The 26,365-nt window shown below is 57.2% G+C and overlaps 1 protein-coding gene across 3 annotated transcripts; it reads left to right on the top strand.

The window, feature by feature from the left end:
• The first annotated feature begins 634 nt into the window (after window positions 1–634).
• On the top strand, window positions 635–25,720 carry NXPH4 (neurexophilin 4). 3 transcript variants are annotated; one of them, XR_010442967.1, is made up of 3 exons: window positions 635–767; window positions 22,331–23,573; window positions 23,789–25,720. XR_010442967.1 is itself a non-coding variant. In XM_064734760.1 (2 exons), exons 1-2 carry the CDS (start codon window positions 717–719, stop codon window positions 23,096–23,098), a joined length of 819 nt encoding a protein of 272 aa, XP_064590830.1. In that variant the 5' UTR covers window positions 635–716; the 3' UTR covers window positions 23,099–25,720. The 3 variants fall into 3 exon arrangements, 1 of the variants encoding a protein (XP_064590830.1); XR_010442968.1 differs by having other exon boundaries at window positions 22,331–23,788; window positions 23,960–25,720; XM_064734760.1 differs by having other exon boundaries at window positions 22,331–25,720.
• Window positions 25,721–26,365: the final 645 nt, after the last annotated feature.

Here is a 26,365-nt window from a genome sequence, read left to right as displayed (position 1 = left end):
GGGGAGCAGGACCGGGGGCACCCCAAAATGATGGAGACGAGCTGGGGGGGGCACCAGGGGCACCCTGAGGTGCTGGAGAACAGCTGGGGGGGGGGCTCAGCTTGTGATACGACGAGATGATGGAGAAAAGGGGGGGGGCAGGACCAGGGGCACCCCGAGGTGATGAAGAAGAGGTGGGGGGAAGATCGGTGACACCCCGGGGTGCTGAAGGAGGCGGGGGGGGAGCACCGGGGGCACCCCAAGGGGATGAAGAAAAGGGGGAGCAGGACCGGGGGCACCCCGAGGTGATGAAGAAGAAGGGGGGACCAGGGGTACCCCAAGGTGATGGAGAAGAGCTGCGGGTGGACCAGGTGATGGAAAAGTGATGGAAAACAGGGGGGACCAGGAGCACCCCGAGGTGATGAAGAAGAGGGTGGGGGTCGCACCAGGGGAACCCCAAAATGCGGGGGGGTGTCGTGAGCACCCCGAGCTCTCCCCTCGCCCTCTCCCCGCTCCGCGCCGGAGCCTCCGCTGCTCACGGGGCCGGTTCGGGGTCCCGGAGCCGCCCCCCCCCCTCCCGGTTCCCCCCCCGTCCCCGCCGCCGGTCGGGATTGGCGGCGCCGCCGAGGCACCGCCCGGCCCCGCAAGTCTCCAACTTTCTTCCAGCCGCCCCTCATCATCATCACCATCATCATCATCACCACCAGCGGGGCCGCCGGTTCTCCCGGAGCCCCGCGATGCTCCGCCGCCGCCTGCCCCTGCTCGGGCCCGGGCTGCTGCTGCTGCAGGTACCGGGGGGGTTCGGGACCACCGGGGGGGCTCCGGGACCACCGGGACCACCGGGGGGGTGCGCGGTTACCGGGAAATTTGGGGGAGGTCGTGCATTATTGGGGGGTGCAGGAGAAATCTGGTTCTGTGCAGGGGGTCGTGTGATTTTAGGGTGTCTGAATTGGTGGGGGGTCGTGCATTATTGGGGGGGTCGTGCAGATTTCGGGGTCCTGTTTTGGGGGGGGTTCGTGGTCTGGGGGGGCTCTGGCAGTCACGTAAAGAACGGAGGTTTGGGGGCTGTCATGAATTGGGGGGGGGGCCATGCAGTTATTGGGGGGTGCAGGAGAAATTGGGGGTCCTGGTGAGGGGGGGTCGTGCTGATTTTTGGGGGGCGTGGTTGCGATTTAGGTCGGTGTGGGGGGTTCGTGCATTGGGGGGGCTCTGACAATCACGAAAAGAACGAAGGTTTGGGGGGGGGGCATACGTGAGTTTGGGGGGGGGGCGTGCAGGCGCTGATGGGGGGGTGAACGTGAGAGTTTTATGGGGGGTCCTGCCCCCCCAGCCCAAGCTGGGGCTGTCCCGGAGTTGTGGTGTTGGGGGGGGGTCCCGTGGTTGGTGAAGCCCCCCCAGATTTGTTTTCCTTTCCCCCCCCCCCATTGCAGAGGCGCCGTCTGGCAGGTGCGGGGGGGGGGCAGCGAGAGGGAACCGGGGGGGGGGACGGCCACGGATTGGGGGGGGGGGGGGTCGGGGGGCCTTGGGGGACCCCCCTTGTCCCGCACCTGCAGCACACCTGGAATGGGAGGGAGAACAAGGGGACCCCCCCATAGTGTTGGGGAGTGAGGGGGGGTCTCCATGCAGGATTTGGGGGGGTCCCCACGCAAGATTTGGGGGGGACCCCAAACAGGATTTGGGGGGGGGGTCCTCAAACACGATTTTGGGGGGGTCCCCAGCTGTTCTCTCTGCCCTGAACCCCAAAATCACCTGCGGAGGTGACGCCTCATCCCTGTCCCGACTCCTGCACGGATTTTGGGGGGGGCTTCTCCCACCTCACCCAGAGCCCCCCCCCAAGCATGGGGAGGACACACGGGGGTCTGGACAGGCCTGGGGGGTTTGGGGGACCCCCCTTTTGCTGCTCGGTGGGCTGCAGCCGCAGAGACCCCCCCTCAATAATGTCCCCCCAATCCCCAAAGCGTGTCCCCCCCATTGGAACCCCTCGGTGGTCAGGATGGGGGGGTGGATGGAGCCCCCCCCCCAGTTTACCCGGAGGGAGGGGGGGTCGCGCTCATCACCCAGCGGATCTGATTCCCTGACACTCCATTTTTACTTTCTGTGTTTCATGAATAAAATCAAACGAGTCAATTCCCTCTCGGGAATTGGATGCACATCAGGGACCCCCCTCCCTTTCCTTCACCCTCCTCCTCCTCCTCTCTGCGCCACCCAAGGCAAAGGCTCCTGTAACTTGTCCGTCCGTCCGTCTGTCTGTCTGTGGAGTGTGGGGGCGGCTCTGCGTGACCCCCCCTCCCTCCTTTTCCCCGTGTCCATCCATTGCGGAGCATCTGGCGCTGCTGGAGCTGGTTCAAGATAAATGGGTTTGTTTTGATCGAATCCGGAGCGGGGCGCTGCCCTGGCCCCCCCCTCCATCCCCTCCCTGCCCCACCCACACGGGCAGCGGGGATGGGGAGGGGGCTCCGAGCTGGGGAGGGGGCACGGATGTGGTTTGGGGCATGGGGTGGGCGTGAGGGGGGCAGGAACATCCAGGGAGATGCCCTGATCCATTTGGGGTGAGGGTCCAGGACCCCCCTGATCCATTTGGGGTGGGGGTCCAGGACCCCCCTGATCCATTTGGAGTGAGGGTCCAGCACCCCCTTGACCCATTTGTGATAAGGGTTTAGAACCCCCCTGATCCATTTGGGGCGGGGGTCCAGGACCCCCCATATCCATTTAGGGTGGGGGTCCAGAACCCCCCTGACCCATTTGGAGTGAGGGTCCAGAACCCTCCTGATCCATTTAGGGTGGGGGTCCAGAACTCCCTTGATTCATTTGGGGTGAGGGTCCAGGACCTCTCTCACCCATTTGGGGTGGGGGTCCAGGACTCCCCCCCGTTTGCCAGGGGTCCGGAGGAGTTCGGGCTCTGCCCAGCCCGGTGCCCACCGGGTGCCAGGGGGGGCACCGGAGCCGTTCCTGCCGCTCGGCTCTGCAGGACTGTCGGGGAGAAACTTTCCCGGGGTGTTTTGGGGGTCCGGAGGGGGCTGGATTCGTGGGGGGGACCCCAGGATGTGGGGACCCCCAAGCTGTGGGTCGCCAGGGTATGGGGATGCCCCGGTGTGGGACCCTCGAGTTTTGGGGACCTCCAAAGTGTGGGACCCCCGGGTGTGAGGACCCTCGAGGTGTGGGATCCCCGATGTGTGAGACCCTCACGGTGTGAGACCCTCGGTGGGTGGGACCCCCGAGATGTGGGGACCCTCAGGATGTGAGGAACCCCAAAGTGTGGGACCCCCAAGCCCCCAAGGTGTGACATCCCCAGCATGTGGAGACCCTCAGGATGTGGGACCTCCGAGTTGTGGGGACCCTCAGGGTGTGAGACCCCCGGTGTATGAGACTCCCAAGGTGTATGAGACCCCCAGGTTGTTGGACCCTCGAGCTGTGGGACCCCCAAAGTGTGGAACCCCCGAGTTGTGGGGACCCCCACGGTGTGGGACCCCCAGGGTCTGAGACCCCTGAGATGTGGGACCCCCCAGATGTGGGGACCTCCAATATGTGAGACCCCCAAGGACCCTCTGAGCATCCCCGGGGGTTCCTGCCGGGCCGGTGCCACCCCTGGGTGCCCCTGGCATGGGGTGACCGCACCCAGGCCTGGGCAAGACTCAGCAGAGGAGGAATTGGGCAAAACTGGGTAAGATTGGGCAAAACCAGCAGGACGGAGCCGCGGGTGGGATGGCTGAGTGCCACAGCACGACGGACGCAGCGATGTCTGTCTGTCTGTCTGTCTGTCCGTCCTTCCTCACCCCGCTCCATCCCAGGACGTGCCTTGGCCACATCCCCGTGCCTCAGTTTCCCTCCTTGCTGGCACGTTCTGTGAACACCTGAGCGTTCCTGGCAGCTTTTCCTTCCCAAATTAACCCTTTGCGGGCCAATCCGGCTGTCTGTGAACACCTGAGTGTCGCTGGCAGCTTTTCCTTCCCAAATTAACCCTCTGCAGCTTTTCCTCCCCGGATTAACCCTTTGCAGGCAAATCCTGCCGTGCGGGTGGCCCGCGATGCCAAACTCATCCACTTTGTCCCTCGCTGTCACCCCGGAGGTGCCACCTGGGTTTGTGACAGATGGTTTTGCTCTCGGCAGCTGCTGCCAGCCCTTTCCACACAAGGGCACCCCAATTCCGCCTCTCCAGCTCCTGTTTTTGGGGTGAATTCACCCAAAATTGGGGCTTGGAGGTGTGCAGGATATTTGGGGTCGGAGGAGAGAGGATGTGGGGTTTGTGTGGGGTCGGGGGTCCCTGGGGATGCTGAGCTCCGAGTGCTGGCTGAGCCCCCGGGGCCTGCGGGGCCGGGATGGGTTCTGTGCGCTCCCCGGTACCGTTCCTGTGCCCACCGGTACCGGGATGGGCTCCGTGAATCCCCGCGTACCGGCATGAGCCCCCTGCACCCCCCGGTACCTTCCGGTGCCCACCGGCCCGGGATGGGCTTGGTGCATCCCCCGGTACCGGGATGGGCTCTGGAAATGTCCCGGTACCGGGATGGGCCCCGTGCACCCCTGGTACCGTTCCTGTGCCCACTGGGCCGGGATGGGCTCCGTGCATCCCCCGGTACCGGGATGGGCCCAGTGCATCTCCCGGTACTGGGACGGGGTTCTGTTCATGCTCCGGTACCAGAATAGGCTCCGTGCATCCCTCGGTACCGGGATGCACTCCACTGCGATTCCCCATAGTACCGCGATTGTCAGATGGGCTCCGTGCATGTCCCGGTACCGGGACGGGCTCCCGGTACCGTTCCTGTGCCCACCGGGCCGGGATGGGCTCAGTGCATATCCCGGTACCGGGACGAGCCCGCTCCACCCCCGGTACCGTTCCTGCAGCTCCCCGGTACCGGGGTGAGCCCTGTGCATGTCCCTGTACCGGGATGAGCCCCCTGCACCCCCGGTACCGGGATGGGCTCAATGCATGGCCCGGTACCGGGATGGGCTCAGTGCATGCCCCGGTACCGGGATGAGCCCCCTTCACCCCTGGTACCGTTCCCGCAGCTCCCTGGTACCGGGATGGGCTCAATGCATGCCCTGGTACCGGGATGGGCCCTGTGCACCCCCCGGTACCGGGATGAGCCCCCTCCACCCCCGGTACCGTCCCTGCAGCTCCCCCGGTACCGTGGCCGCCGTTGCGGCGGGTGCTGTGTGTGTGCTCAGCATGGCTGAGCTAATCTATCGCCAAACAAACACGCAGTGTTATTCCGAAAGAAGGTTTCCAAGCGACTCATTTCCCTTTTTTTAATAACTCTTCCCTCTGGTGCCCTTTGCACCCCAAGCTGGGAGATTCAATAAGGCTGGAGCCTGGAGCGTGGCTGGCGCAGCCTCGGCGAGGGGGGGGAGCAGAGAATGGGGAAGGGGGGGGCACCCCTGGGTGCCCCCCAGCCAAACCCACCCACCCTGCCCTCCCCGGTGCCGATCTGGTTGGCTTTTATTGCTTTTTCCTATTTTTAATTGCGATTTTTCCCCTGGGGATTGGCAGAGGTGGCCGGGATGGGGAGGGAGGGGGGGGGGCAGCACAGCTGAGCCCCCACCGCTAATCACTAATCACCAATCACACCCTTGCCAATTAACACTCCCGCGTTAATGACTTCGCCCGCTCTTTCTGCATCCTCTCAAGGAGCCCCCCGCCGCCGGTGACCCCAAATTGGGGGGGGGACACCGAGCTGAGCCCCCTCCCCAGCCCCCCCAGGCTGGCCCAGCTCCAGGCTCGCCGCGGTGCCTGGCTCGGCTTTGGAGGGAAATGGCCCAGGAAAGATGAAGCTTCCTCTGCCGCCGCTTGGATTGCTGCTGGAGGAATAATCGCAGCCCCGTGCCCCCCCATTCCCTCCCCTCCCTCCCTCCCTGCTTTTTTTTTGTTCCCTGTTGCAAAAGGAAAGTCATTGTGGAGGAACAGAGCAGGGATGGGAATCGATCCCAAATCAATCCCAAGTTAATCCCAAATCAACCCTGGATCAATCCCGAATCAATCCCAAACCAATTCCAAACCAATCCCAAATCATCCCAAATCAACCCCAAATCAACCCCAAATCAATCCCAAATCCATCCCGAATCAATCCCAAATAATCCAAAATCAATCCCGAATCAATCCCAAATAATCCCAAATCAGTTCCAAATGAATTCTAAATGAATCCCAAATCAACCCCAAATCAACCCCAAATCAATCCCAAATCCATCCCGAATCAATCTCATATTGATGCCAAATCAATCCTAAATAAATTCCAATCAATCCCAAATCCATCCCAAATAATCCCAAACCAATTCCAAACCAATTCCAAATCAATCCCAAATCAACCCCAAAAAATCCCAAATCACTTCCTAATCAGTCCCAAATCAGTCCCAAATCAATTCCAAATAATTCCAAATCAAACCCTAATCAATCCCAAATGAATTCCAAATCAATCTCAAATAATCCCAAATCAACCCCAAATCCATCCCAAATCAATGCCAAATCAATCCCAAATCGATCCCCAATCAAACCCAAATCAACCCCAAATCAGCCCCAAATAATCCCAAATCCATCCCAAATCGATCCCAAATCAACCCCAAATCGATCCCAAATAATCCAAAATCAATCCCGAATCAATCCCAAATAATCCCAAATCAGTTCCAAATGAATTCTAAATGAATTCCAAATGAATCCCAAATCAACCCCAAATCAACCCCGAATCAATCCCATATTGATGCCAAATCAATCCCAAATCAATCCTAAATAGATTCCAATCAATCCCAAATCCATCCCAAATAATCCCAAACCAATTCCAAATCAATCCCAAATCAACCCCAAAAAATCCCAAATCACTTCCTAATCAGTCCCAAATCAGTCCCAAATCAATCCCAAATCAATTCCAAATAATTCCAAATCAAACCCCAATCAATCCCAAATGAATTCCAAATCAATCCCAAATAATCCCAAATCAACCCCAAATCCATCCCGAATCAATCCCAAATCAGCCCCAAATCAATCCCAAATAATCCCAAATCGATCCCAAATCCATCCCAAATCAACCCCTAATCAATTCCCGATCCCCCGTGCCACCCAGGGTTGGTGTCACACCGGGGGTGACCCTCTCATTGTCCCATTGTCCCCTCGGGGTCTGCAGCAAAACCTCACCTGGCACCTGCGAGAGGAAAACGGGGCTGAAAATCCAACCCTGGGGGGCACCAGGGGGGCATCAAGGGGGTGCCAGGGGGGTCCCAAGGGGCTTTAGGGACATTCTGTGCCCTGCTCCTGGTGGCAGCCACCACCTGGTCACTCCTTGTGACCCCAGAGTGTCCCCAATATTTCTGGGGGGTCTCTTGGAGGGTTTTAACCAAAATCCACTGCGGGGTGAAAATGGGGCTGAATCCAATCCTGGGGGGCACCAGGAGGGTCCCAGGGGGTGCCAGGGGAGTCCTGGGACCCCCGGGCTGAGGTGGGTCACGGTCCTTGTGACCCCCCAGCAATTCTGGGGGGGTCTCTTGAAGGGTTTTAATCAAAATCCACCGTGGGGTGAAAATGGGGCTGAATCCAACCCTGGGGGGCACCAGGGGGGCATCAAGGGGGTGCCAGGGGGGTCCCAAGGGGCTTTAGGGACATTCTGTGCCCTGCTCCTGGTGGCAGCCAGCACCTGGTCATTCCTTGTGACCCCAGAGTGTCCCCAATATTTCTGGGGGGGTCTCTTGGAGGGTTTTAATCAAAATCCACTGTGGGGTGAAAAGGGGGCTGAATCCAACCCTGGGGGGCACCAGGAGGGTCCCAGGGGGGTCTCAGGGGGTGCCAGGGGAGTCCTGGGACCCCCTGGCTGAGGTGGGTCACGGTCCTTGTGACCCCCCAGCACTTCTGGGGGGGTCTCTTGAAGGGTTTTAATCAAAATCCACCGTGGGGTGAAAATGGGGCTGAAAATCCAACCCTGGGGGGCACCAGGGGGGCACCAAGGGGGTGCCAGGGGGGTCCCAAGGGGCTTTAGGGACATTCTGTGCCCTGCTCCTGGTGGCAGCCACCACCTGGTCACTCCTTGTGACCCCAGAGGGTCCCCAATATTTCTGGGGGGGTCTCTTGGAGGGTTTTAACCAAAATCCACTGTGGGGTGAAAATGGGGCTGAATCCAATCCTGGGGGGCACCAGGAGGGTCCCAGGGGGTGCCAGGGGGGTTCCAGGGTGTGCCAGGGGTGCAGGGACATTCTGTCCCCTACTCTTGGTGGGTCTCTTGGAGGGTTTTAATCAAAATTTATTTTGGGGGCTTTGCTGGTGCCCCCTAATTCCTGAGGGTGACAGATCCCAGCTGGCACTGGGGATGCCAGGAGGGAATGGGGTGACACCAAGGGGACAACCTGGCATTTCCCCCCTCTCTGGTGACCTTCTCAGTGGCCCTGCCTCATGCAGGGAGGTTGTGGGGGGACTGGGATTGGGATTTATGATCCCTCCTGATACGATCTTATAAAATTTCCCGGGCACACTGGAAATTACATTTCCATAGCTCGGGAGCAGCGATCGCGGCGAGCGCCAGTACCTGCCACTTTTATGGCTGCATTTATTGCAATAATAAAGTGAAACGGGGAGGGAAGGGCTGGGGGGTGCCTGGGGGGGAGCAGGAGGTGGGGGATGAGCTGATGAGGGTTTGGGGTGCCCCAAATTTGGGGGGATTCAGGTGAAGCTGCTGCCTATGTGCTGGGGTACAGGGATCTTGTTCTGATGGAGGGAAACTGAGGCAGGAACATCCTGAGGGACATCCTGGAGGTGTGGGAGTGACATGGAACCCATCCCTGCTGGCTGTTTGTCCCCACACAAAGGAGTGCGCCCCTGTCCCCCCAGTTTTGGGGGGGCTGGGGTGAAACTGCTGCCTCTCTGCTGGGGTAGAGGAATCTTGTTCTGCTGCGGGGAAACTGAGGCAGGAGCATCCTGAGGGGCATCCGTGGTGCTGGAGGTGTGAGAGTGACATGGACCTGTCCCTGCTGGCTGTGTGTCCCCACACCATCCCCATGAGCTCCCTGTGTCCCCCCACTTTTGGGTGGACTCAGGTGAAGCTGCTGCTTCTCTGTTGGGGTAGAGGAATCTTGTTCTGCTGAGGGGAAACTGAGGCAGGACATCCTGAGGCTCGTGTGTGGAGGTGTGGAGTGACATGGACGTGTCCCTGCTGGCTGTTTGTCCCACACACCATCCCATGAGCTCCCTGTGTCCCCCCACTTTTGGGTGGACTCAGGTGAAGCTGCTGCTTCTCTGTTGGGGTAGAGGAATCTTGTTCTGCTGCGGGGAAACTGAGGCAGGAACATCCCTGGTGGTGGAGATGTGGGAGGGATGTGGGACCTGGCTGTTTGTCCCCACACACCATCCCTGTGAGATCCCCATGTCCCCTCGATTTTTGGGGTGCCTGGGGTGAAGCTGCTGCTTCATCTGCTGAAGAGCTGGAAGAAGGTAGAGAAATCTTGTTCTGATGGAGGGAAACTGAGGCAGGAGCATCCTGAGGGTCATCCCTGCTGCTGGAGACTTGGGAGTGATGTGGGACCTGGCTGTACTCTCTTGTCCCCACACACCATCCCTGTGAGCTCCCTGTGTCCCCCCGATTTTGGGGGAAATCAGGTGAAGCTGCTGCCTCATCTGCTGAAGATGTGGTTCTGCTGGAGGGAAACTGAGGCAGGAGCATCCTGGGGGCCATCCCTGTCACTGGAGATGTGGAACCCATCCCTGCTGGCTGTTTGTCCCCACACAAAGGAGTGTGCCCCTGTCCCCCCGATTTTGGGGGAATTCAGGTGAAGCCGCTGCCTCTCTGCTTAAAAGCTGAATCTGATGGAGGGAAACTGAGGCCGGAGCATCCTGGGGGCTTCCTTTTGCAATAAACCCCAAGTTTTCTTTTATAAAACCCCAAGGAGATGTGAGAGTGATGTGGAACCCATCCCTGCTGTCTGTTTGTCCCCACACCATCCCCATGAGCTCCCTGTGTCCCCCCAATTTTGGGTGGACTCAGGTGAAACTGCTGCTTCATCTGCTGCAAGAGGGGTAGAGGAATTTTGTTCTGCTGGAGGGAAACTGAGGCAGGAGCATCCTGGGGGCCATCCCTGTCACTGGAGATGTGGAACCCATCCCTGCTGTCTGTTTGTCCCCACACCATCCCCGTGAGCTGTCCCCTGTCCCCACAACCTCCTCAGTGGGGTGACCGTGAGGACCCCCCACCCCATTGACCCCCACAAGGAGCTGAGTCCCCCCAAAACCCAACCAAGGCTGTTCCAGGCCTGTTGTTCATCTCAGGGAGCTGCTGGGTGACAAACACCCGCCGTCCCCATCCCTGCCACCCCCGTGTCCCCTCTCTGCCGGTTCTGCTCCCTCCCTCTCCGTTTATCTCCTGTTTTCCCATTCATTCCCTTTTCTCCTCCAGCCCAATGACTCACACAAGCCCCGAATCCTTTGCCTGCCGCCGTCTCCTCCCTTCTATTATATTTTTTTCCTTTTGCTCTTAACAGCACTTTCCCTTTTTTTCACCCGTGGGGGGAGAAACTCGCCTTGTACATTTATTTTTTTTTTTTTTTCCTCCCAGCTCCTACCTCACCGTGAAGCCCTTAAAAGTAATAAATAAATAAAACAACGGCTGAGGAAAAGAAAAAGGCAGGAAACGAGTGACAGGGAAAAGGAACCAAAACGAAAAAAGAAAGAAGGAGGAGGAGGGAGAGCAAAAAAAAAAAAAGTCCTACTCGGGCTATGAAATATTTATTAGCCAGCGCGTGCCGAGCCCGTTAATAAAGCTGCAACATTTGCATATTTTTTTTTTATTTCTGTCAGAGAGGAGAGAGGTGAATATTTGGGGGGTGAGGGCGCAGCTGATCCAGAGCTGATTGCCCCCTGGCACCCTGAGGGTTCTGGTTCTGCTCCAGGTGACACCAGGGCTTGGGAACATTGGTGTCACCAGGAGTGGGATGCCAGCATGGGGCTGGAAGGACCCTGCGGTGGGTTTGGGTGGCTTTTGGTGGATTTGGTGAGTTTGGTGGATTTGGGTGGATTTGGTGGATTAGGTTGGATTTGGTGGATTTGGTGGGTTTGGGTGGATTTGGTGGATTAGGTTGGATTTGGTGGATTCAGTGGGTTTGGTTGGGTTTTAGTTGGATTTGGTGAATTTGGTGGGTTTGGAGGATTTGGGTGGGTTTGGAGGATTTGACGAATTTGGTGGATTTAGTGGGTTTGGTGGATTTGGTGAACTTGGTGATTTTGGTTGGGTTGGGTTGGATTTGGTTGGGTTTCGTTGGGTTTAGTTGTATTTGCTGGATTTGGTGGGTTTGGTTGGGTTTTAGTTGGATTTGGTGAATTTGGTGGGTTTGGAGGATTTGGGTGGGTTTGGAGGATTTGACGAATTTGGTGGATTTAGTGGGTTTGGTGGATTTGGTGAACTTGGTGATTTTGGTTGGGTTGGGTTGGATTTGGTTGGGTTTCGTTGGGTTTAGTTGTATTTGCTGGATTTGGTGGGTTTGGTTGGACTTGGTGGATTTGATGAATTGGTGGATTTAGTGGGTTTGGTGGATTTGGTGAACTTGGTGATTTTGGTTGGGTTGGGTTGGATTTGGTTGGGTTTCGTTGGGTTTAGTTGTATTTGCTGGATTTGGTGGGTTTGGTTGGATTTGGTGGGTTTGGTGGATTTAGTTGGATTTGGTGAATTTTGTGGGTTTGGTTGGATTTGGTGGGTTTGGTTGGACTTGGTGGGTTTGGTTGGGTATCATGGATGAGGCGGATTTAGTTTGATCTGGTGATTTTGATGAATTTGGTGGATTTGGCTGAGCTCATACAGACTCTCCTCTGGCTGAGGAGCTGCTGGTGCCAGGTTCACCTGTCCTGATGCTGGAGCGCCCATACCAGTGCTGGGGTGCCCTTGTCAGTGCTGGGGATGCCTGGCCAATGTTGGGAATGCCCATCCCAATATTGGGGTACCCCTTCTTTGTGCTGGGGGTGCCCATTCCGGTGCTGGGATGCCCATCCTAGTGTTTGGGGTGCCCATCCTGGTGTTGGAGGTGCCCATCTCAATGTTGGGGTGCCCCTTCCCAGTGCTGGGGGTGCCCTGGTCAATATTGGGGTGCTGGGGTTGCCTATTCTGGTATTTGGTGTGCCCATTCTGGTTCTGGGGTTCCCATCCCAATGGTGGGGTGCCCATCCTGGTGTTAGGGGTGCCCATCTTGGTGTTTGGGGTGCCCATCCCAATGTTGAAGTTGCCTATTCTGGTGTTTGGGGTGCCCTGGTCAATGTTGGAATATCCCTTCTCTGTGTGTGTCACCATATGCGTGTCACCATGTGCATGTCACTGTATGTGTGTCACCATGTGTGTGTCACCACGCATGTCACTGCATGTGTGTCACTGTGTGCATGTCACTGTGTGTGTCACCATGTGTGTGTCACCATGTGTGTCACTGTGTGTGCATGCCACTGCGTGTCACCATATGTGTCACCACGCATGTCACTGCGTGTGTCACTGTGCATGTGTGTGTCACCACGTGTGTGTCACCGTGTGTGTCACTGTGTGCATGTCACTGTATGTGTGTCACCATGTGTGTGTCACCATGTGTGTGTCACTGTGTGTGTGTCACTGTGTGTGTCCCCTTCTGTGTGTCACCATGTGTGTGTCACCATGTGTGTGTCACCACGTGTGTGTCACCGTGTGTGTCACTGTGTGCATGTCACTGTATGTGTGTCACCATGTGTGTGTCACCACGTGCATGTCACTGTATGTGTGTCACCATTTTGTGTGTCACCACGCATGTCACTGCGTGTGTGTCACTGTGCATGTGTGTGTCACCGTGCATGTCACTGTATGTGTGTCACCATGTGTATGTCACCACGTGTGTGTCACCATGTGTGTCACCGTGTGTCACCATATGTGTGTCCTTTCTGTGTGTCACCACGCGTGTGTCACCGTGTGTGTCACTGTGTGCGTGTCACCGTGTGTCACCATATGTGTGTCACCACACGTATGTCACCGTGTGTTGTCACCACGCTTATGCACACACAGCTGCTCTCAGGGCCCTGCAGGACGTGCACAGGTGCCCATGCGCCCCCACCTGCTCTTGCAGCACTGCATGCATTGCACAGCACCCGCTGCCATCCGCTGCATTGCCCGGGCACACCCCTGTGCCACCCACGGGCACAGACACACCCAGACCCTCGGGAGCAGCCACCCCGCAGCCCTCGGTGCTCCCGCTGTTGGACTGTCAGGGGTGGGATGGTCAGGACAGACGGACACGAGAGATCTCTGGAGCCAGGGCGTGGAACGTGGGGTTTATTGCAAAGGGCCCAGTGCAGGGAGCTGCTGGGAGCTGCCAGGCACAGCTGGAGCAGGACTGAGAGGAGAGAGGGGGAGAGAGGATGAGAGGGTGAGAGCAGAAGGGAGTAAAAAGGTCAGAGAGTGAAAGGGTAAGAGCGTAAGATTCCCGTTCCAATACAATAAATCTTCTTTTCTGTGTTGAATATTCTGATTCTCACTGACCAATCTAGTACAAGATACAAATCCTACAGCATTTCCATTCAGCCTATAAGAATCATTACATTCCCATACTGTGCTACATTTTAAACCCTAAAAACTCCTCTTTGGGCCCCTTCTGCCAAGCCTAAAAACTCCTCTTTGGAAACCCTAAAAACTCCTCTTTGGAGTAGTTTTAAACCCTAAAAACTCCTCTTTGGAAACCCTAAAAACTACTCCATATTCTCAAAATCTCTTGCCAGACAATCATATTTATAAGTCTTTCCTGTTCCATCTCCCCCATCATCCTCACCTGTCTGTGTGTCTGTCTGTCCATCCTGGCTCACCTAAACTTGCTTTCATTTCCATCTTGCTTAGAGTTTCCATATTCTCAAAATCAGTCATATTTATAAGACTTTCCTATTCCATCTTCCCCATCATCCTCACCTGTCTGTGTGTCTGTCTGTGTGTCTGTCTGTCTGTCTGTGACCCTCCCTGGCTGCTTTCATTTCAATCTCACTTATATAATTTCCATAATCTCACAAATCTTTCCCCAGACAATCCTGTTTACAAGTCTTTTCCGTTCCATCTCCCGCACCATCCTCACCTGTCTGTCTGTGTGTCTGTCTGTGTGTCTGTCTGTCTGTCTGTGACCCCCCTGGCTGCTTTCCTTTCAATCTCATTTATGTAATTTCCATAATCTCACAAATCTTTCCCCAGACAATCATGTTTACAAGTCCTTCCCGTTCCATCTCCCGCACCATCCTCACCTGTCTGTGTGTCTGTCCGTCTGTGACCACCCTGGCTCACCTAAACTTGCTGTCATTTCAATCTCACTTCTACAATTTCCATAATCTCACAAATCTTTTCCCAGACAATCCTGTTTACAAGTCCTTCCCGTTCCATCTCCCGCACCATCCTCACCCTGCCGGCCACGCCTGGGCTCTCCGGGCGGCTCCCGCAGCCCCGCGGAGCCGCAGCGGCAGCGCCGGGAGATGAATGGGAGCTGTCACAGGCACCTTGTTTGCCGCTAACCTTTGGAAATGCCACGGCGCCCCCGGGCCGAGGCTGCCGGGGGGAGCGGCCCCGCCGGGATTGTCGCTCTGCGCCTCCAATTAATCTCCCGGTGCTAACGAAGGAGCCGGGTGACAGGGAGGGGATGAGCCCGAGGCCGTGGGGAGAGAGGGGGAACCACGAGGAGGGAGAGGGGGAGGATGACAGGGGGTGGGGATAGGGGGGGACAGGGATGGGGACAGGATGGGGACGGGGGGGGAAAGGGGATGGGACAGGGTGATGGTAATGGGGACATGATGGTGGTAATCATGGGACAGGGTGGGGACAGGGATGGGGGCAGTGGGAAAGGGGATGGGACAGGATGGGAAAGGGGATGGGGACAGGGTGGGAAAGGGGATGGGGACAGGGTGGGGACAGGAGGAGAAAGGGGATGGGGATAGGGAGGGGACAGGGTGGGGACAGGGGGGGAAAGGGGATGGGACAGGGTGATGGTAATGGGACAGATGGTGGTAATCATGGACAGGGTGGGGACAGGGATGGGACAGTGGGAAAGGGGATGGGACAGGATGGGAAAGGGGATGGGGACAGGGTGGGGACAGGAGGGGAAAGGGGATGGGGACAGGGTGGGGACAGGAGGGGCAAGGGGATGGGATAGGGTGGGGACAGGAGGGGAAAGGGGATGGGACAGGGTGATGGTAATGGGGCCATGATGGTGGTAATAATGGGGACAGGGATAGGGACAGGATGGGGACAAGGATGGGGACAGGGGGAGAAAGGAGATGGGGACAGGAGGGGAAAGGGGATGGAGACAGGGTGAGGACAGGTGTCCCTCACCCTAAACCAGGACAACAGGGATGAGGACAGGGTGGGGACAGGGCGGTGGTAATAATGTGGAGACGGTGGTGGCATTAATGAGGGCAGGGTGGAGGTATTAATGGGGACAGGGTGGGAAAGGGGATGGGGACAGGATGGGGACAGGATAGGGACAGGATGGCAGTAGGGATGGGGACAGGATGGTGACAATAATGGGGACAGGACGGTGGTATTAATGGGGAAAGGGTGATGGTATTAATGGGGGCAACGTGGTGTTATTAATGAGGACAGGATGGCAGTAGGGTTGGGGACAGGGTGATGGTAATAATGGGGGTAGGATGGAAAAGGGGATGGGGACAGGATGGTGGCATTAATGGGGACAGACTGGTGGTAGGGACAGGAGCAGGCTGGTGGTACTAATGGGGGCAAGGTGGTGATATTAATGGGGACAGGATGGGAAAGGGGATGGGGACAGGGATGGGGACAGGCTGGCAGTAGGAACAGGGATAGGATGATGGTATTAATGGGGACAGGATGGTGGTGGGACAGGGACAGGTTGATGGTACTAGTGGGGACAGGGTGGTGACATTAATGGGGACAGGGTGGGAAAGGGGATGGGGACAGGATGGCAGGAGGGATGGGGAGAGAGTGATGGCAATCATGGGGACAGACTGGTGGGAGGGATGGGGACAGGGATGTGATATTAATGGGGACAGGCTGGTGGCAATAATGGGGAGAAGGTGGTGGTGGGGATGGGGGCAGGGGAGGGACAGAAACAGGCTGGTGGTATTAATGGGGGCAGTGTGGTGCTAATAATGGGGACAGAGCGGTGCTAGGAACAGAAAGAGGCTGACGGTGGGCATGGAGACAGACTGGCCATGGGGACAGGCACAGGCTGGCTCTAGGAATGGAAACAGGTTGGCAGCAGAGCTGGGGACAAGCCTGGCACAGGGACAGGTGTTGGTGGCAATGAGGCCTTTGCTGGGGCTGTCATCATTCCCAGCCCCTCTCTCGGGGTGCTGGAGCTCATCCCAACCCATCCAAGCCCCCTGAACCCCCCCTTCCCTCCACCAAGGTGACCGAGGCTCTCGGGGGAGCAGCTGACGGCGCCTGGCCCCGGCAGCAAATGGGATGTGAGTGGCCATCAGCGCCGGGCCTGACAAACCAAATTGATGCCGAAGGCACCGAGAGCCTTCCCCGGTCCCTGTGCAGCCGCCTCCGGCCCTTCCCGCAGCCCTGCCCGCTCCGGGGGCGCCACGCGGGGCCTGCGGACACACGGGGGGTGGAGAGCAGCTAAAGCAGGGAACGATGCTGGGGGATGAGGATGAGGATGAGGATGGGGTGAGGAGGGGAGTGAGAATGAAATTGAGAGTGAGAATGAGGAGGGGGGCAAGGAGACGGGCGAGGATGAAGAGGGGGGTGAGAATGAGGAGGGGGCCAGGAGGTGGGTGAGGATGAGGATGAGGTTGAGGAGGGGGTGAGGATGAGGATGAGGATGGGGTGAGGATGAGCAGGGGGGTGAGGAGGAGATGAGGTTGAGGATGGCAATGAGGAGGGAAGGTGAGGATGAAGATGAGGAGGGGGGATGAGGATGAGGATGAGGATGAGGATGAGGATGAGGAGGAGGATGAGGAGGAGGGGGTGAAGAGGGGGCTGAGGACGAGGATGAGCAGGGGATGAGGATGAGGAGTGGAGTGAGGATGAGGATGAGGATGAGGATGAGCAGGGGGTGAGGATGAGGAGGGGGGGTGAGGAAGGGAGCTGTGTAAATGCAGCCGTGCGTGTGACAGTGAAAAACAACATCTCAGGTAACCTGTGCGGCAGCAGAGCCGCTCACTGGCCAATGCTGAGAACAGAGCGGGAGGGGGCGGCGAGCACCGACGGGGACCACCCCCCAAGGCGTGTCCAGGCGGTTTAGGGACACTGGGGACAGGGAGGGAAGAGGGGGGGAAATGGGGGGGGACAGGATGAGTGATGTAATAACGGGGACAGGATGGGAAAGGGGATGTGTCCAGGAGGGCACTGAGACCCCCCCCAAGCCATGTCCAGAAGGTTCAGGGGAACTGAGACCCTCCCCAAGATGTGTCCAGGCAGTTCTGGGGCACTGGGGACAGGGTGGGAGAGGGGATGGGGACAGGGATGGGGACAGGGATGGGGACAGGATGGGGACAGGGATGGGGACAGGGATGCAATAGGGGACAGGATGGGAAAGGGGATTAATAACGGGGCAATGGGAAAGGGTATCCAGGAGGTTCAGGAGCACTGGGGACAGGGATGGGGACAGGATGGGGAAAGAGTGGGAGAGGGGACGGGGACAGGGGATGGGGACGGGACAAGGGTGGGGACAGGATGGGAAAGGGGATATATCCAGGAGGTTCAGGAGCACTGAGATCCCTCCAAGGCGTGTCCAGGAGATTCAGGAGCACGTCCACACCCCGACAGGAGGCACCGAGCAGGAACACGAACATGAATATTTAACGCGAGGTGTTCCGCACCTGCCCTGAATGCCGACAGGGGGGTGACCTTGGCTCCCCCAAACCTCCCCGTCCCTGCTCCCCCCGCCCGCTCCGAGCCCCCCCGGCCCAGCAGGGCTCGGCGGGGGCTGCGGGGGTCCCCCCGCGCTGCCGGTGCCGCGATCGATCGCTCCGGGCTGCAGCGCTGCTCTGCAATTCCCTTTCATCCCCCGGCAGCTCCTGCGCAGGGGTTGGGGGGATTGGGGGGGTGCCAGGCTGGCCCCGAGACCGCGGGGGTTTGGGCACCTCTGTTCCTGCAGGGATGGGGGGGGGGGTTGCTCTATCCGTGCCTCCCCAGCCCCTGGATCTGTCGCACAACGAGTGTCTGTCTGTCCGTCTGTCCCCCTGCGCTACACTGCCTGCCCATCCCTGTCCCATCCCTGTCCCCTCCTGTCCCCCCTGTCCCATCCCTGTCCCTTCCCCGAGTGTCTGTCTGTCTGTCCCGCTGTGCTGCCACTGCCTGCCCATCCCTGTCCCTTCCCTGTCCCCCCGTCTCATCCTCGTCCCTTCCCCAAGTGTCTGTCTGTCTGTCCCTCTCTGCTTCCACTGCCTGTCCCATCCCCGTCCCCTCCCTGTCCCTCCCTATCCCTCCCGTTCCTCCCTGTCCCATCCCTGTCCCCTTCTGTCCCTTCCCTGCCATTCCCATCACAGCCTCTTCCAACCCAACCCCATCACGCCGCACAAGGGGGCCTGGAAAAGGGAAACTGAGGCAGGGGAGGAAGGGCAGAGGCACCTGCGGCACGGCCTTGGCTCCCAGCCCTGACTGAGATGGAAATTCAGAGCTCAGAAACTTCCAGAAACCCTTCCCGGAGGTGGGGGCTCGGCAGGATGAGCTGCTGTGCCCGATCCCCCTGGGCTGGGAACCCCAGATTTGGGGGGCTCGCAGCGGGGTGTGAGGGGTCCCAGCCCCGATGGGTGCAGAGATGGGGTGCAGACCCCACCCCTCTCAGCTTGGGGGGTTCCCCCTCTCCCTCTCCCCTCGTTATCATCTCCCCATCGCGGTGCTGCCCCTCCCTCTCCGGCTGACTGAGGGCGCCCGGCTTTGAAGCTGCGTTGAAAAATAGATAAGGGAGAGGCAGAGCCGAGCCGGGAGAGAGCCGGGGGGAGCGGGGGGATGGCCGGGATGGGGGTGCGGGGATGGAGCTGAGCTGCTGCTCGGCAGCACCCCCCGAGGGGCTGGGACACCCCAAAGGGGCTGAGAGACCCCAAATGGGCTGAGAGACCCCAAATCCCCTTCCCACAGAGTTGGTGGGGCTGACCAGGGTTCCTCTCTCTGAGCAGATTTAGGAGCTCAGCCTGGCACAGCTTGGGGGGGGGACCCAGGGATGGATCAGATGCAGCTTTACATTCCCCCCGGCCCCCTTAATGGGCTGAAAGACCCCAAATCCCCTTCCCATGGACGTGGTGTGGCCGCATGTCCTGCCCAGGGTTCCTCTCTTTGGTACAGCACAAGCAGAGCAGATTTAGGAGCTCAGCCTGGCACAGCTCGGGGGGTGCAGGGATGGAGCTGAGCTGCGGCTCTGCAACACCCCCCGAGGGGCTGAGGGACCCCAAATGGGCTGAAAGACCCCAAATCCCCTTCCCACGGATGTGGCGGGGCTGCACTCCCTACCCAGGGCTCCTCTCTCAGAGCAGATTTTAGAGGCCAGCCTGGCACAACCAGAGCAGATTTAGAGGTTCAGCCTGGCACAGCCAGAGCAGATTTAGGAGCCCAGCCCGGCACTGCCAGAGCAGATTTAGGAGCCCAATCTGGCACAGGCAGAGCAGAATTAGGAGCTCAGCCTGGCACAGATCTGGGGTGCAGCGATGGAGGCTGAGCTTCAGCTCTGCACCACCCCAAATGGGCTGAAAGACCCCAAATCCCCTTCCCAAAGACGTAATGGGGCTGCATGTCCTGCTCAGGGTTCCTCTCTCAGAGCAGGTTTAGGAGCCCAGCCTGGCACAACCAGAGCAGATTTAGGAGCCCAGCCTGGCACAGCCAGAGCAGGTTTAGGGGCCCAGCCTGGCACAGCCAGAGCAGATTTAGAAGCCCAGCCTGGCACAACCAGAGCAGGTTTAGAGGCTCAGCCTGGCACAACCAGAGCAGGTTTAGAGGCTCATCCTGGCACAACCAGAGCAGGTTTAGGAGCCCAGCCTGGCACAACCAGAGCAGATTTAAGGGCTCAGCCTGGCACAGCCAGAGCAGATTTAGAGGCTCATCCTGGCACAACCAGAGCAGGTTTAGGAGCCCATCCTGGCACAGCCAGAGCAGATTTAGAGGCCCAGCCTGGCACAACCAGAGCAGGTTTAGGGGCCCAGCCTGGCACAGCCAGAGCAGGTTTAGGAGCCCAGCCTGGCACAACCAGAGCAGGTTTAGGGGTCCAGCCTGGCACAACCAGAGCAGGTTTAGGAACCCTGGCACAGCTTGGGAGGGTCCCAGGGATGGCTCAGATCATCCCTTCACTCTTCACTCTTAATTCTTCTCCAAGGAAAAATCCACTCTAACAAAGGGAATTTAGGGCAATTGAAAAAAGGTCCAAGCTCCTTTAAAAAATAAAATAATCTCTGTTTTAGAGGCATCCTGCTCCTCCTTTTAAAAATAAAATAATCTTTATTGTAGATCCTTTAAAAAATAAAATAATCTTGAATCAAATAAATTTTTTATAAATTATTTTATTTTATAAAATTAATATTTTATTATATTATTTTATTATATTTATTTTGATTCTATTTTTTAAAATTAATATCAAAATTAATCTTTCATTGTATAAAATTTAAAAATTATTTTAGAGCCATCCTGCTCCTCCTTTAAAAAATCAAAGGATTTCTTTTATAAATTAATATTTTTATTTTATAAAATCAATATTTTTATTATATAATTTTAATATATTTTATATAATTTTTTATTTATTTATTAATAATATATTTATTTTATTTTATTATATTTTGAATTATATTTTTATCTATTTTTAATATTTTATGTATTATATATTTTTATTATATTTTAAATGGATATTAAAATTAATATTTTATTTTATAAAATCGATGTTTTATTATATAATTTTATTGTATTTATTTTGATGATAATTTAAAATTTGTGTTAAATTAATATTTTATTTTATAAAAATTATATTTCTATTATATAATTTTATTATATTTATTTTGATGATATTTTTAAAATTAATATTAAAATTAATACTTTATTTTATAAAATTAAAAAAATTTAGAGCCATGATGCCAGCATCACCCCCAGCAATGTCAGGAGCCATTCCGTGATCATACCTCGATTTTCCAGCCCCCCCAGCCCCTCCAGCCCCTCCAGCTGGTGCCCGTGCCCATCTCCCCCTCCCCGCTCCCCCTGCGGGGCTCCAGGTGACCCCGAGCAGCTCCGGGTGACAGTGATTGACGAGCCCGGGGCTGCCGCGGCAGCTGGCGGGGCACGAGGGCACGGCGGGCACCCCGCGAGGATGAGGAGGGGGCACGGGGGTGAGGGACAGGGGTGGGGGCCCGGGGTGGGGCTGGCAGCTGGATCTGAGCGCGGGTGGCAGTGCCAGGGACAGGGGGGGAACTCGGAGATGGAGCCTCTGGTCCCAGCCCAGCTGGTGCAGGTGGGAGGATGAGGAGGGAGGAGGAAGGAGAGGATGAGGAGGCTGCAGGAAGGAGGATGTGGAAAGGGCTGTAGGTAGGAGGATGAAGAGGGTGCAGGCAGGAGGATGAGGAGGGTTCAGGTGGGAGGAAGAGGAGGGAGGAGTAGGTAAGAGGATGGAGAGGATGCAGGGGATGAGGAGGGAGGAGGTGGGAGAGGATGAGGAGGGTGCAGACAGAGGGGTGAGGAGGGTTCAGGTGAGACGATGAGGATGGAGAAGTAGGTAAGAGGATGAGGAGGGTGCAGGCAGAGGGCTGTCGGTAGGAGGATGAGGAGGGTTCAGGTAAGAGGATGAGGAGGGAGGAGCAGGTAGAGGATGAGGAGGGTGCGGCAGAGTGACGAGGAGGGTTCAGGTGGGAGGATGAGGAAGGTGCAGGCAGGAGATGAGGAGGATGCAGACAGAGGGATGAGGAAGGGGCTGTAGGTAGAGGATGAGCAGGGTGCGTGCAGGAGGATGAGGAAGGTGCAGGCAGAAGGATCAGGAGGGTTCAGGTGGGAGGTAGAGGAGGGAGGAGCAGGTAGAGGAGAGGAAGGTGCTGTATGAAGGAGGATGAGGAGGGTGCAGGAGAGGATGAGGAGGATGAGGCAGAGTGACGAGGAAGGCGCTGCAGGTAGGAGGATGAGGAGGGTGCAGACAGAAGGACGAGGAAGGGGCTGTAGGCTGAAGATGAGGAAGGAGGAGCAGGTAGAAAATGAGGAGGGCGCAGGCAGAGGGATGAGCAGGGTGCGTGCAGGAGGATGAGGAGGGTTCGGGTGGGAGGATGAGGAGGGTGCAGGCAGAGGGATGAGGAGGGTGCAGGAAGGACGATGAGGAGGGGGCTGTAGGTAGGAGGATGAGGAGGGGGCTGTAGGTAGGAGGAAGAGCAGGGTGCATGCAGGAGAATGAGGAGGGAGAAGCAGGGAGAGGATGAGGAGGGCACAGGCAGAGTGAGGAAGGCCACCAGCACATCTCACCCCCTCTCCCCTCTCCCCAGACCGTGTGTGCCGGCGGCCACCTCCCCAAAGCCCTGGGCTACCTGGAGATGGGCACCTCAGCCCTCCTCAAGGACGTCCCCTACGGCGCCCTGAACCCGCCGGCGCTCAATCCCGGGCACCTGATCCCGGCAGAGCCCCCCAGGGTGGGCACGGGGGTCCCGGCTGGCACCTCCCACAGCCCCTGGCACTGGCAGAAGAACCAAACATCCCTGGAAGCCCCGAACCCCCGCGCCCACCGCAAGCCCAGCCTCAAATCCAGCCGCGCCAAGAAGATTTTCGGCTGGGGCGATTTCTACTTCAACATCAAAACGCTCAAGTTCAGCCTCCTGGTGACGGGCAAGATCGTCGACCACATCAACGGCACCTTCAGCGTTTACTTCAGACACAACTCCTCCAGCCTGGGCAACGTCTCCGTCAGCATCGTGCCGCCCTCCAAGGCCGTGGGCTTTGAGGTGGTGGTGCCAGCCCTGCCAGGGCCGGCTCTGCGTGCCCAGCAGAGCACCCTGCCCGAGGGGCGCCCGGCCAAGGCGCTCAACTGCCACGTGGAGTACGAGAAAACCAACAGGGCCAGGAAGAACAAGCCGTGCCTCTACGATCCCTCCAAGGTTTGCTTCACCGAGCACACGCAGAGCCACGCGGCCTGGCTCTGCTCCAAGCCCTTCAAGGTCATCTGCATCTTCATCTCCTTCCTCAGCATCGACTACAAGCTGGTGCAGAAGGTCTGTCCCGACTACAACTTCCAGCAGGAAAACCCCTATTTTGGCTGATGGCAGCGGGACAGACGGGGTTTGGGGTTCCCTGTCACCCCCACAGGAGCCTCCTCTCCTCCTCTTCATCACTGTGACCTTCAGGGTCCTCTTCATCTCCATCTCCTTCCTCAGCATTGACTACAAGCTGGTGCAGAAGGTCTGTCCCGACTACAACTTCCAGCAGGAAAATCCTTATTTTGGTTGATGGCAGTGGGACAGGGGCATTTGGGGGTCCTTGTTACCCCCATGAGAGCCTCCTCTTCATCACTGTGACCTTCAAGGTCATCTGCATCTTCATCTCCTTCCTCAGCATCCATGGTGCAGAAGGTCTGTCCCGACTACAACTTCCAGAAGGAAAATCCTTATTTTGGTTGATGGCAGTGGGGCAGTGAATGTGGTGGCACTTGGGGGTCTCCTCTTCATCACTGTGACCTTCAAGGTCATCTGCATCTTCATCTCCTTCCTCAGCATCAATTACAAGCTGGTGCAGAAGGTCTGTCCTAAAACTTCCAGCAGGAAAATCCTTATTTCGGCTGATGGCAGTGGGGCAATGGATTTGGTGGTACTTGGGGTCCCTGTCAGCCTCCTCTTCATCACTCTGACCTTCAAGGTCACAGGAGCCTCCTCTTCATCACTGACCTTCAAGGCCATCTGCATCTTCATCTCCTTCCTCACCATCAATTAATCGATTACAAGCTGGTGCAGAAGGTCTGTCCTACAACTTCCAGCAGGAAAATCCTTATTTTGGCTGATGGCAGTGGGGCAGGGTTTTGGTGGCACCCACAGGAGCCTTTTCTCCTCCTCTTCATCACTGTGACCTTCAGGGTCCTCTGCATCTTCATCTCCTTCCTCAGCATCGATTACAAGCTGGTGCAGAAGGTCTGTCCCGACTACAACTTCCAGCAGGAAAATCCCCATTTTCAGCAAGAAAATCCCAATTTTGGCTGAGGACAGCGGGGGGTTGGTGGCACTTTGGTGGCACTTGGCACCTTGTCACCCCCACTGCAGCCTCCTCTTCATCACTCCAAGCCCTTCAAGGGCATCTGCATCTTCATCTCCTTCCTCAGCACTGACTACAAGCTGGTGCAGAAGGTTACAACTTCCAGCAAGAAAATCCCAATTTTGGCTGATGGCAGTGGGGCAGGGGGGGTTTGGTGGCATTTGGGGGTCCCTGTCACCCCCTCTGCAGCCTCCTCTTCATCACTCCGTGCTGGGTTGTGGGTGCTGGGGGTCCTGGACCCCACCCAAAGCTGTTCCATCATTGGGGTTCAGTTGGGGCCAGGGTTTCACCCCGAAATGACATCCCAGCCCTGCAGCACAATGGGGTACAGGCAGTTCTGGGGGTCCCACCCATCCACTGGGACCCCATCATTGGGGTACACCATCCACTGAGACCCCATCCCTGCAGCCCCCCATTCTGGGGTACAGCCAGTTCTGGGGGTCTGACCCACCCAGCCAGTTCTGGGGGTCCCCTCCACTCACTGAGACCCCATTACTGGGGTACAGGCAGTTCTGGGGGTCCTCTCCATCCCCCGAGACCCCATCATTGGGGTACACCTGTTTAGGGGTCCCCTCTATGCCCAGAGATCCCATAATTGGGATACAATGTTGATGTTTTTGGGGATCCCCCATTGAGACCCCATCACTGCAGCCCCACATACCTGGGGTACCCCTGTTCTGGGGGTCCTCTCCATCCCTTGAGACCCCATAATTGGGGTACAGGCACTTCTGGGGGTCCCCTCCACTTCCTGAGACCCATCACTGCAGCCCCCCATTCTGGGGTACACCTTTTTTTGGGGGGGTCCCTTCCACCCCCTTAAACCCCTTAATTGGGGTACGCCTGTCCTGGGGGTCCCACCCACTCACTGAGACCCCATCAGTGCAGCCCCCCCATTCTGGGGTACACCTCTTTTTGGGGGTCCCCTCCATCCCCTGAGACCCATAACTAGTGTACAGCCAGGTCTGGGGGTCCTCATTGAGACCCCAGCACTGCACCCCCCCATCATTGGGGTACATCTGATTTTGGGGGTCCCCCCTTGAGACGCCTCCACCTCCTGAGACCCCATCATTGGGGTACATCTGTTCTGGGGGTCACCCATTGAGACCCCAGCACTGCAGCCCCTCATTCTGGGGTACCCCCATTTTTGGGGTCCCCCATTGAGACCCATCATTGGGGTACACCTGTTTTTGGGGGTCCCAGCCCCTTCCCCCACCGACACCCCATCACTGCAACACTGGGAATCCCGGACCCCCAAAACCCCTTGAGACCCCTCCCTTCACCCCCCAAAACCCCTTGAGACCCCTCCCCAAACCCCTTGAGACCCCCCCAAAACCCCCCAAAACTCCACTCCTGCCCCCCCTCATTGGGTACAACTGGTGCTGGGGGTCCCGACCCCCCCCCAAACCACTGAGACCCCTCCCCACCCATCGAGACCCCCCCAAAAGCAGCTTCGGGGAACCCCCCATGCTTGGGGGGCACTGGGGGGCGATGCCACTTTTGGGGGGGCACAGGGGGGGAACATGTGGGTGCTTTTTGGGGGGGGGGTCTCAGTCCTTGTGCCCCCTCCTCTCGGGGGCTTCTTCTGCATCTTTTTGGGGGTTTTTTTTGTAAAGAAAATGAAAATGGAAAAAAAGCGGAAAATAAAGAAAAAAAAGGCTGGGAAAATAAAAAAGAGTTTGTTGGTCCTGCCATGAATGGGGGTGGGGGAGAGGGAGGAGGGGGGACCCCAAAATTCGGGGTGGGGCATCCCTAAAATTAAGGATGGGGTGTGCGAGGACCCCAAAATTCGGGAAGTGCGGGGATCGGGGCCCAAAATTCGGGATGGGGACCCCAAAATTCGGGATGGGGGTGCAAGGATGAGGACCCTAAAATTGGGGATGGGGGTGGAAGGACCGCAAAATTAAGGAAGGGGGACCCCAAAATTCGGGACGGAGAGTGCAAGAATGGGGGACCCCAAAATTAGGGATGGGGAGTGCAGAGATGGGGGACCCCAAAATTAGGGATGGGGGTGCAAGGACCCCAAAATTAGGGATGGAATGATGAGGGACCCCAAAATTAGGGATGGGGGGGTGGAAAGAAGGGGGACCCCAGAATTAGGGATGGGGGTGCAGGGATGGGGAGTCCCAAAATTACGGATGGGGGTCCAGAGATTGGGGGCCAAAATTCGGGATGGGGGACCTCAAAATTTGGGATAGGGAAGGTGGAAGGACGGGGGACCCCAAAATTAGGGATAGGGATGCAGAGATAGGGGATCAAAATTAAGAATGGGGGACCCCAAATTTAAG

Source organism: Zonotrichia leucophrys, chromosome 29, assembly GCF_028769735.1.
Source record: "Zonotrichia leucophrys gambelii isolate GWCS_2022_RI chromosome 29, RI_Zleu_2.0, whole genome shotgun sequence".
Taxonomy (NCBI): domain Eukaryota; kingdom Metazoa; phylum Chordata; class Aves; order Passeriformes; family Passerellidae; genus Zonotrichia; species Zonotrichia leucophrys.
Note: the sequence above shows the minus strand (reverse complement) of the source record. Positions and strands in the feature narration are given on the sequence as shown.